The 12,249-nt window shown below is 40.6% G+C and overlaps 1 protein-coding gene across 2 annotated transcripts in view; it reads left to right on the top strand.

Annotated features, from left to right (window-relative positions):
* PUS7 (pseudouridine synthase 7) overlaps positions 1-12,249 on the top strand; it is a 30,788-nt gene that overhangs the window by 9,043 nt on the left and 9,496 nt on the right. For both annotated transcript variants that reach the window (XM_070947313.1, XM_070947314.1), the window contains exons 6-10: positions 5,666-5,777; positions 6,383-6,460; positions 7,750-7,878; positions 8,663-8,788; positions 11,008-11,069. In XM_070947313.1, the coding sequence (XP_070803414.1) occupies positions 5,666-5,777; positions 6,383-6,460; positions 7,750-7,878; positions 8,663-8,788; positions 11,008-11,069 (507 nt within the window). The remainder of the gene's footprint in view (positions 1-5,665; positions 5,778-6,382; positions 6,461-7,749; positions 7,879-8,662; positions 8,789-11,007; positions 11,070-12,249) is intronic.

Genomic DNA, 12,249 nt, shown 5'->3' with positions numbered 1-12,249 from the left:
CCTCCTTTTATGACCTGACAAGCAAAGTCAGTGGGGGAAGCCAGATTCAAATCCGTCATAACTTTGAATGATCACCAAGCGGCCCATCGTAAGTAGAGCACTTCCTGCAGTTAAAAAAAAAAAAAGCAAAAGTTGCAGGATTTGAAGCATTCCTCGAAATGACAAAGGCGAAAAAATGCAAACTCGGGCAACTTTTTATCTAGGGGCAACATCGTTAGGCATATACACCAGGTCAAAATCTGTCTGTCAGACTGGCTACAGCTTACTCCCTAAGAAAGAACAGCCTTTGGGCTCCATAGGTGGTAGAGAAAAGGTGTACTTTTAGGCAAGCTCTAAAGAAAAAAACCAGCTGAAAATCATATATTGAAAGCAATCCCCGATGTCGCAAACTCTCCCCGCTGGGAGAGCAGTCCAATCAGGTCCCGTTTCTATGTTTTGGGAACCGGGTACCTCCCGGCGCTGCAGTAAATTCCTTTCCCAGGGCCTGGCATCCTTGAAGTCAGGAAGATGGCTCAGTTTGGCACCTCTGGTTCCTATCCGTGTCCATACTCCCTAAAATCCCACAGCATTCTTTCACACCTCCAATACTCTTCCCCTCCCAAATTCCCCCCCCTTTATGCCGAACTTCAAAGAAAGCAAAGATAGGCAGCTGACACTGGCATCAACATTGTAAAATACTTCCTTTATCACTTACCCACCCCTGAAGATACCTCTGCTTGCAACCTAAAACTGTGTTTCTCGACCCCGGCAATTTTTAAGAAGTGCGGACTTGCCAGATTTAAGAAGTGTGGACTTCCCAGATCATCCCAAACTATAAATATATTCTGGGAGTTGAAGTCCACTCATTTCTGACTTTGAGAAATACTGGTCTTAAAGATATGATGGAAAGTGGGGGCGGGAAGAGAATTAGAAACTTGGAGGAGATATATACTAAAGCATCAGTTCTGGAACATCAATCCTTTTCTTTTTTGGTAATATTTTTTTTTATTATTAAATTATTTTAAATTATACATTTATATTGTGTGTGAACAGAGTTGGTCCTAGGTATTCTTATTAATCCAATTCACAATAACAACATTAGTAATCTCTATCGCAATTTCCAAATTTAAGTAATCCTCATTATATTGTTCAAACATACATATTCAAAAAATGCCTAACTCCTCCTCTTTTATCTCTACTTTCATCTATATCTTTCTTGTTCTGTCTAAACATTTCTCTATTATATATGAGCAAATTTAACTAAGTATCATTTATAGTGATCCAATTCACGCTAACATTGTTAATAGTCTCTGTCACATTTATCAAATTTATATAATCCTCATTATATTATTTATACATCTCCTCTTTAGTACTTCAATTCTTATCCATTTTTTCATATTAATCCAATTCACAATAATAGTATGAACAAATTTAACTAGATATCATTCATGTTGATCCAATTCACATTTACATTAATTATCTCTATCACATTAATCAGATTTATATAATCCCGTTACATTGTTTAAATATACATTTAAAAATACCTAACATCTGTATTAATTTTATTCAGTCTATAAACAATTTATGTTTTAATATTTCCCCTATCTAATTTTATTTCTACCTCATCAGTCCATATTTTGAAAGAGCTTACAGAAAGCTTAATGGCATGAAGTTTGTAAACCAAGCACCAAAGTATCAAAGGCCATTTTAATTTGCTGTTTATCTCTGCTTCGGGAGAAGAGAATTTTATGAGCAACCTTGGCCAATTCTTTAAAGAAAAAAGATGTTTCAGTAGAAGATATGATTTTGCTGAGTTACATTTTTGAGGAGAAGTTCTTTTGAGATTTTGAAGTGCTGCTTGTGTCTCTAGATGGTAGATTGATCTCCGGACATCTCCAGCTTGCAAACCATTATTTAACCATGTTAATCTTGAACAATGACCCCATAGCAGGGTATCCAAAGAATACCTAGCCATGTTAGCTTATTAGGGCTTTGTTGCTGGATACCACCAAAAGGGACGCGGTGGCTCAGTGGCTAAGGCGCTGAGCTTGTCAATCAAAAGGTCGGCAGTTCAGCGGTTCGAATCCCTAGTGCCACATAACGGGGTGAGCTCCCGTTACTTGTCCCAGCTTCTGCCAACCTAACAGTTCGAAAGCACGTAAAAAATGCAAGTAGAAAAATAGGGACCACCTTTGGTGGGAAGGTAACAGCGTTCCGTGCGCCTTTGGCGTTGAGTCCTGCCGGCCACATGACCACGGAGACGTCTTCGGACAGCGCTGGCTTGGAAACGGAAATGAGCACTACCCCCTAGAGTCGGGAACAACTAGCACATATGTGCCAGGGGAACCTTTACCTTTACCTTACCATCAAATAACCACTTTCTTGTCTCGTCCATCTTACCTGCCGTGCTTTTAAAATGTAGCATCTAGCACCTTCCACAAAATTAATCGCGTCGCCTACTTAATACAATTACAAAATGTAATCCCCAAAATATAAATATATCATGGGGTTAAAGGTAATTGCGTCTTGGGTAGCGTACATAAAGATGTGTCTGCATGCATTTGCATGGAGCATGTACTTTTACAGATGGAAACTAAACCTTGAAATCACGCTCTCCATCTTCGGTGGCTCACCTATAGGAGAAAAATGCATGGGTCAGCTTTGGGAACGTGATGCTATCACATGCAAGGGCCTCTGGACACTGCTAGATTTTTCCCTGTGTGTCATTGGCATAAATACAATCAGGACTTTGATTAAATGGGCTCTTTCTGTTCTGAATTGAAATTCTGTTCTAAGCACCTGGAAGACGTAACCTTTGGGTATGTCTAGTCTAAGGAAGAGAAGGACTAGGGGTAACATGATAGCAGCTTTCTAATATTTGAGGGGCTGCCATAAAGAAAAGGGAGTCAACCTATTCTCCAAAGCACCTGAGGGCAGGACAAAAAGTAACTGATGGGAGCTTATCAAGGAGAGAAGCAACCTGGAACTAAGGAGAAATTTCCTGGCAGTGAGAACAATTAATCAGTGGAACGACTTGCCTCTAGAAGTTGTAAATGCTCCAACACTGGAAGTTTTTAAGAAGAGATTGGACAACCATTTGTCTAAAATGATACAGGTTTCCTGCCTGAGGAGAGGGTTGGACTAGAAGACCTCCAAGGTCCCCTCCAACTCTGTTATTCTGTATTCCGTAATGCCCTCAGTGTTCTTTGTGGCCTGTGTAGCCAAAATTGTCCATTCCTTCCCTTTGCCCCTGCACGTTCCATTGTCCAAACAGCCGCCATATTAACTGTGGAATGCTCCAGACATCTACAGCATACAAACCATAAAACTTGCATGTTTCCATCTGAAACGCTTCAATAGCCAAACAGAAGTAAATTTGAAAACTTGCTCTCTTATGCTCTTTATCCTATGCCTGTGAACAGAGGCCCGAACTTCAACAGGTAAGACGATCCTGGCCTTTCATCTAAGCGGAAAATGAAATGCCAAACAAAACAGTGATAATTTAGAGAAGTTAAATAACGAAGGGTTTGGAGAAACAAATAACAAAGATAAATGCATGTATGTGCTGTCTGTCTAGGACTTCCCAATTTCATTCAGAAGTAAGCCTTTTTATTCCTAATTTACAGTTAGGTACCTGTGTGTGCTAGTTAAACAAACATAAGAAAACAGCTGCAGTTTAGGGATTAAATTAGAACGAAGGTTTATACGTAATAAATAGCGTCCTTGTGATTGATGTATATAGTTCTTTGATAATAAGAATTTTGAGTTTTCACAAAGCAGCTACTGCACCAAAATAATTGGGAATCAAATGCCAAGGACTTCTACTCTGTCTTTTACAGAACATAGTGATAAATACTTTATAATTTTAATATAATGTATATCATAATAATATATATCGTTTTCAGTTTAAAAAGACCAATCTATATACTTGGAAGAAGAGAAAGTGAGAAAATGCAATGGGCCATGGGCACCTTTACATCAAAATCCAAACAACATTCATGTTGATAGTTTCATAACATTGGTGCCTGATCTTTCAAAGTGCTTTAAGTAATAACCAAATGATAGCAAAGGAAATGAATGACTTTTAAACAGAATATCTGCTGCCACAGATCATCTGTTGCCATCTCTTACCATATTATTTGGCTCCCGTATTACTTTATTTCAAGAGACTTTATTTCATGTTAATTAAGTGAGAAAGTAATTGTTAGCTCACAGGCAGTATCAAATTATGCATAATGTCTAGGCTAGTGCATTTGTTTCTCCTGTTGCAAGAACTGCCACCGAGTGACTGATCTAAAGGAGTTGAATGCCACATCGTAGCTTGATAATATGCCTGAATGGATCCCAATCATATGTTGAAAACCACCTGGTGAATTTCATAATTAACTGAGGAGCTGAAACTGATTTTCTTGCATTCGGTCCCAATATATTAAAATACGTTGCATCCCATAGTGTAAAGTATCTGGTACAATAGTTAGCCATCACAGTGGTATCTCGGTACTCATCATTAATTGGTTCTGGGAGGAATGCTGAGTACCAAAAACAATGAGTACTAAACAGTTTTTCTCCATAAGGAATAATGAAGTGAATCACAAGGCAGCCGACATCGCCAAGTTCTAGTTTGTGTGTTAAGTACCAAAACAAACAATGAGTACCGGGACAAAATGTTTGTGTCAAAATGCGTTGAGTACTAAATTTGACCCGTTGTGAAAACACTCAAATACTACCATCTATTTCGCTGAATGAAAAATAGGTTTTAATACAAATACAGTGATACTGTGATACTCATCGTTAATTGATTCTCAGGAGCCATGATGAGTAGCAACCAAATTTTTCCCATAAGGCATAAGTCACAAGGCAGCCAACACCGACTTGTGCGTTAAACAGCAAACAAACGAGTGCCGGGACAAAAAAAAATTATGTCAAAATGTGTTGAGTATCAAATTTGACGAGTTTCCATTCAAGTTCAGTTCCCAAGGTACCACTCAATATATTAATAATTTGAAAAATCGTTCTATCCAAAATTATTATACTAGTGGGGATTATTTTGGTGTTCCTTCTAATATCATTGCTTTTGAACATGCTACTATTGTCTGTCTCAGGCGTCTATACTATGGTGTCCTCCAAAATTGCTGGAACTATAATTCCCAATATTCTAGCATCGCCAAGTAGTAATGGTATCCTTGGCACATAACTGGCTTGTTAGACAAGTGTGTTTTATTGGGGTGCAGCTCATATACAAATAATAAATTTTATAAATCCAGGAGCCCTCAAGCAGTCGCATTCACGACAAACCATTTTTATACCAGGGAGGAGAACTTGTGGCTCAGAGGTTAATACAGCTGCCTAACATGCAGGCAGCCCAAGTTCGAATCCAAGTAAGAGAATGGCTAGCTGATGAGAGCTAAATAGCTTGAAATAGATCTATACTAGTCTCCCTTTATTTCTTTATCAGCTCAAGTCGCCATGATTGAGAAGTGTTGATATAAGCAAATAATTGCTGAGCAATATCTCTTTTTCTGGGATGCAAATGGGACCCCGAAATCTCCCCACCCCTTTTAGGAGGCAGATGACCCCCCCCGACCAGAGTTCCCCCCCCCCCGGACTTGTAAATGTCACTTGTTAGAAAAGAACGGCATTTTTCACGCATTAACATTTTGCGTCTCTCCTGTTTCCTTTGCAAAAGATCCGAGAAAGCATTCCTGGCCTAAGTCTAGGGGAAATTACTGCCATTTTGTCTTATATAAAGAAAACAAGGATACCATGGACGCCATCAACGTGCTGTCCAAATATTTAAGGTGAGTAGTATTGGGGGAAGAGAAAAATTTAAATCATAAATATAAATTAAAGCAAAAAAAAAAAAGAGAGACCCCACCTTAAGATATTTTATTTATTAAATTTATATGCCGCCCGTCTCTCTTATCAAACAGCTCTTATCACCATCCTTGTTTGTAGCAGATGGTAGAAATAGCCCTCCTTTCAGGGGTGGGCTTCAAACATTTTAGGAAGGGGTTCTCTACCTGGTTGTTGGGTGGGTGTGGCCATGGTGGGTGTGGCCTAGTCAACCTCCTGCACCAAGGCGGGGGGGGGTGTTTTTGCCCTCCCCGGGCTCCAGAGGCTTTTCTCGAGCCTCCGGGAGGGCGAAGACAGCCTCCCCAGACTCCGGAGGCCCTCTGGAGGCCAGAAACGGACTCAGTAGGTCCATTTTTTGCCTTCCCTGAGTCTCCGCGTGTGCCCTGCACGTACCTGCATCCAAAACAGGCCACGTGGGGACTCCTGGGATGGGTGGGGTGGGCGGGGCCAGCCAGGAGTGGGATTTGGGGGTTCTCCAAACTGCACAGAAGAAGTTCTTCCGAACCCGTAATTTATTCCAGCTAAACTCTTCCTTTTTGTTTCTTTAAAGAGTTAAGCCGACCATATTTTCTTACATGGGAACCAAAGACAAAAGAGCTATCACGGTTCAAAAGATAGCTGTTCTGAAGTAAGTAAAAAAAAAAAAAAAGATAATTTTTAATTAATCTGCTCCGAATATTGATTTTTTTTACAGTGGGATCCAATGCTGCAAATCGGGTGCGGATTTGATCGTAATATTTATTCGCCCATCTTGAGTCGCATTCAGCAAGGGCAGAAGTGAGATGAAGGGGTGGAGAATTTTCCATTTCTAAAGATATCAATCAATCGAACAGAATAGACCTGGAAGGGACCTTAGAGGTCTTTTAGTCCAACCCCCTGCTCAAGCAGGAGACCCTCTATCATTTTAATGGCTGTTTAGTCTCTCCTTGAAAACCTCCAGTGATGAAGCACTTACAATGTCTGGAGGCAGAGCTGTTCCACTGGTTAATCTCTCCTCACTGTTAATATATTTCTCCTTAATTCCAGGTTGTTTCTCTCCTTGATTAATTTCCATCCATTGTTTCTTGTCCTTCTGGTGCTCTGGAAAATAAATTGTCCCCCTCTTCTTTGTGGCAGCCCCTCAAATACTGGAATACCTCTATCATGTCCCTCGCCAATCCTTCTTTTCTCTAAACTAGCCAAACCCAAATTCTTCATATGTTTAAGAAACTCTCAGGAATAGCTTTAATGTTGGTGAAATAGAACAGTTTTAGCATTTTAACTACGCACAAGAGTGCACAATATGCACAATATTTTAAAATGAACCGAGAGCTGCCTTCGTTTGTTTTTTATTTTGGTAGCTAGTCCTTGACTTACGACTGTCGTTGAAAATTATCGTTGTAAATCGTGCCAATTGTTAAGCACTTCGTCACATGACTTGACGCAAGTGTACAACATTTGCGGAGGTCGTTAAGCAGCTCACCATGACTGTTAAGAGAATCTGTCGTTAAGATAACACTGCAATTGTTAAGTAAACTTGTCTGCAATGGGTGAAGGTTTTTTTTTTTTTTGCCAGAAATTGGAAAGAAAAATTGCTAGTTACGGGCAAAAAACATTGTAAAACACAGTCATATGAGTGCAGAATGCTGCAAATGTCCATTAATGTAGGCCAGTTTCAGATTATTCAAAATGTGGTCATATCACCCCAAGGTGGGTAGTTCCTCGGGTTTTGGGGTCGGTCATAACTTTGAACACTCACTAAGCGACCGATGATAAATTAAGGACTATCTGTAAAACTAAATTGAGTCAAAAAACACCGAAGCTTAAAAATTTATTATAGTTTCTTTCACTTTGTTAGTTTGGGGCAACTTATCTCTGGAGAAAAGTAATCGATTTTTTTTAAAACCTATAACACATTTCATTCTCTGTTTTTGACAGAATCACCGCACAGAGACTAGCTCATTTAAACAAATGCTTAATGAACTGCAAGCTTGGAAACTTCAGTTACAAGAATCACCCGCTGAAGCTGGGAGAATTGCAAGGAAACCATTTCACAGTGGGTCTGAGGTAAAAATGCTGTATTTCTGGGTTTATTGCAAATCCCTGACCTCTGAAAAGTGGAATAAATCTCATTAACTAGGCTTTCTACTGCAGAGATTAGAAATATGTTTATTTGCCAAAGGGTCCTAAAGCTTCCGATCGCATTGATTCAATGAAATATGTGTCCCTTTCTTTCTCTGGAGAATAAATCAAATTAAATAGAGGATTACTGTAGCCTTTAAAATCAAGATTTTCAGTTGAAAAAAGTTACACCTTGCTGTGGTCCGCCAGCAGCCTGTGGAGCTGGCAGCGGAGTCAGACAGTGAGGAGTCTGGGGAGGAACATGGGCCAGTCCTGGAGTCTGGGGAAGGCCCGGACGAGGGCTCTGCGTCGGAGGCAGAGATGGGGCCAGGGCCATCTGGGAGTGATGCATGGACTCCGGAGCCTCCTGAGTCAGACAGCAGAGAGGCAGAGGAACAGGAGGAGCCTGTTCCTAGTGCGCACATGCGCAGAGCTGCCAGAAAGCACGAACAGTTAAAACAAAAGGGACGACTCGGGAGTAAGGCCTGGAGATGATTGGCCCCTCCCATAAGGCTTAAAAGAGGAGGAAAGGCACGTGGGCCCTTTGCAGGAAAGCAACGTTGTTAATTCTGTTCCCAGTTGGCATCTCTGTTTGATTCTGGACTCTGTGTGGCTTTACCAAGTAGGTTTTTGGCAGTGTGTCAAGGGAGATAAAGGTTGGTGATTATCCCGAAGGACTTCTCCCGATTTTCTCCCCATTTCCCTCACGTACCACTTTTATTTGTATTAGAAATATAACAGGGACTGATGATGAAGTTCAGCAAGCTATGCACTCCCTTAAGGAAACTGGATTTATTAATTATTACGGCATGCAGAGGTTTGGAACTACAGCTGTTCCTACATTTCAAGTGGGAAGGTAAGTTGCTTTCTTTGTAAATATACACCTCTCAGCTCAGCAAGGTAGACCAAACAGCGTATATATAGGTGAGAACTACTTTTATTATAACAGTTATAGCAGGGGTGAAATCCAGCAGGTTCTGACAGGTTCTGGAGAACCGGTAGCGGAAATTTTGAGTACTTTGGAGGACGGGCAAATACCACCTCTGGCTGGCCCCAGAGTGGAGTGGGAATGGAGATTTTGCAGTATCCTTCCCCCAGGAGTGGAGAGGGAATGGGGATTTTGCAGTATCCTTCCCCCAGGAGTGGAGAGGGAATGGGGATTTTGCAGTATCCTTCCCCCAGGAGTGGGGTGGGAATGGAGATTTTGCAGTATCCTCCCCCCAGGAGTGGGGAGGGAATGGGGATTTTGCAGTATCCTTCCCCCAGGAGTGGGGTGGGAATGGAGATTTTGCAGTATCCTTCCCCCAGGAGTGGAGAGGAAAAGGAGATTTTGCAGTATCCTTCCCCCAGGAGTGGGGTGGGAATGGGGATTTTGCAGTATCCTTCCCCTGCCAGGCCCACAAAGCCACGCCCACAGAACCAGTAGTAAAAAAAAATTGGATTTCACTACAGAGTTATAGCACAGGTAGTCCTCAACTAAAGACCAGATGAGATGAACCTCATATTTCCATCGCTAAGCGAGACAGTTCTTAAGGGAGTTTCCCCCCCCCCATTTTACGACCTTTCTTGCCATGATTTTATTTATTTATTTATTTATTTATTTATTTATTTATTTATTGGTTCGATTTATATGCCGCCCTTCTCCGGAGACTCAGAGTGGCTTACAATGCGTTAAGCAATAGCCTTCATAATTTTGTATATACCTGCTTAGTAGGGCTTTTTGCCCCTCCCCCCCCAAGCGGTGTTCTTTTTTATACAAAGTCAACTTATTGCCCCCACAAACCGGGTTCTCATTTTACCTACCTCGGAAGGATGGAAGGCTGAGTCAGCCTTGAGCCTGGTGAGATTTGAACTTGCAGTAATTGCAGGCAGCTGGTGTTACTTAACAGTGCTTTAGTCTGCTGCGCCACCAAGGCTCATTGTTAAGTGAATCACTGCAAGCTGTTAAGTTAGCAACCCTGCTGTTAAGTGAATCTGGCTTCCCACATTGACTTTGTCGGAAGGTAAGACGTACCGGAGTATAAGACGCACCTACCTCTTTTGGTGAGGAAAAGAAGAAAAAGAAATCTGCCTCGGCCTCCCAGCAATTTTGCCTCTTTGCAGCAAACAGCAAACAGCCTGCTTTACTTTCAGTTTCGTTTTCAGCATAACTTGATTAGCACAAGGGAAAAAAAGATCTGCTCCAGCAATTTACCTCTTTGCAGCAAGCAGCAGAGCCCTGCACAAAACAGCTGAGAGCAAATCAGCTGAGAGTCGGGAGGCTGATCCAATCCACTTGTGTTAATTAGGCTGTGCTGAAGCTGAAAGGAGCCGGATTTTTTTTGCTGTTTGCTTGCAAGGAGGTAAACTGCTGGGAGGCAGAGGCCAAAGGGTGGGGGCCAGTGGGTGGGCGGGGATACATTCAGTGTATAAGACGCACCTAAATTTTCACCCCCTTTTAGGGGGGGGAAAGGTGCGTCTTATACTCCGAAAAATATGGTAATGATTGTAAATCAAGGATAACCTGTATTTGTCAATAGGATAATCATAAAACCATAATCATATTCTATCATAGCATTTTATCAAAGCTTAGTAAAAAAAAAATGCACTGGGCTTCCAGAACTTAACCAAAGTTCTTGTATTTTCTTTTTTTTTTTTTAATTAGATTTATATGCCGCCCTTCTCCGGAGACTCAGGGCGGCTTACAATACATTAAGCAATATTCTCTTTTTGGGAAATATTCTCTTTTTGGGAAATAAAACAATGCAAACACAATGTTTGCATAAAAGGGAGTTTTATGGCTTGAGCAAGCTGTATGAAATGCTGACCTTCAGCGAATTGAATTGTGACTTAATAAACTAACCACATTTTCTGGGCTTATACAACATACTTTTTAATTTTAATTTTCGGTCTGTATTTTTTAGGCTTTTCATTAACTCGTCGTTCGGGGTTTCATGTCAACATAAATTTTCAAAGAGTGAGAATTGCAGATTAGATCTCTTCTGTTTGCTGGCTTTAGTGACAGCATAATGTGCCTTGAAGTGTTTTCTTTTGACTAATACGGTACAGTCTCAAAAAATGTGTTTGGATTTTTAGAGCTATACTGCAAAGCAACTGGAACGAAGCCATAGATTTAATTCTCAAACCACGTCCAGGAGGCAAGTATTAAATTGAAATATCATTGAAATAAGAGAAACTACCTAGTTTTTTAAAAGCTAGCACAGCTAATCCTGGATTTATGACCGCAATTGAGCCCCAAATTCCTGTTGCAAAGTGAGACATTTGATAAGTACCCTGTTTCCCCCAAAATGAGACATCCCCTGATAATAAGCCCAATCGGGCTTTTGAGCGCATGGGAAAAAGGCCAAGCGCTTATTTAAGGTTCAAAAGAAATGTAAGACAGGGTCTTATTTTCGGGGAAACACAGTAGGTAGGTAGGGAGAGAGAGAGAGAGAGAGATTAGAGAGAGAGAGAGATGATAGATAGATAGATAGATAGATAGATAGATAGATAGATAGATAGATAGATAGATAGAGATTAGAGAGAGAGAGAGATGATAGATAGAGAAAGTGAGAGAGATTAGAGAGAGAGAGAGAGAGAGAGAGATGATAGATAGAGATTAGAGAGAGAGATGATAGATAGAGATGATAGATAGAGAGAGAGAGAGATGATAGATAGATAGAGATAGAAATGATAGATAGATAGATAGATATGATAGATTAGAGAGAGAGAGAGAGATGATAGATAGAGATAGATAGAGATGATAGATAGATAGAGATGATAGATAGATTAGATAGATAGATAGATAGATAGATAGATAGATAGATAGATAGATAGATAGATAGATATTAGAGAGAGAGAGATGATAGATAGAAATAGATAGAGATGATAGATAGATTAGATAGATAGATACCCTGTTTTCCCCAAAATAAGACATTCCCTGATAATAAGACCAATCGGGCTTTTGAGCGCATGGCAGTAGGGCCAAGCGCTAATTTCAGGGTTCAAAAAAAAATATATATAAGACAGGGTCTTATTTTCGGGGAAACACGGTAAGTTTCGTCCCGTTCTACAACCTTTCCTGCCACAGTTGTTAAGTGAATCACTGCAGGTGTTAAGTTAGTAACACACTTGTTAAATAAACCTGGTTTCCTCTTTGACTTTGCTAGTCAGAAGGTTGCAAGAGTGGAATACGTGACCCTGGGACACTGGAACCGTCATAAATATGAGTCAGTTGCCAAGTGCCTGAATTTTTAATCACATAACACTGTAAATCGCATGACCGTGGAGATGCTGCAATGGCCGTAAGTGTGAAAAACGGTCATAAGTCACTTTTTT

The sequence above is a fragment of the Pituophis catenifer genome, unplaced genomic scaffold, assembly GCF_029215685.1.
Source record: "Pituophis catenifer annectens isolate HBS135680 unplaced genomic scaffold, rPitCat1.0.hap2 SCAF_7, whole genome shotgun sequence".
NCBI lineage: Eukaryota > Metazoa > Chordata > Lepidosauria > Squamata > Colubridae > Pituophis > Pituophis catenifer.
This window is presented reverse-complemented; position numbering and strand designations above follow the sequence as displayed.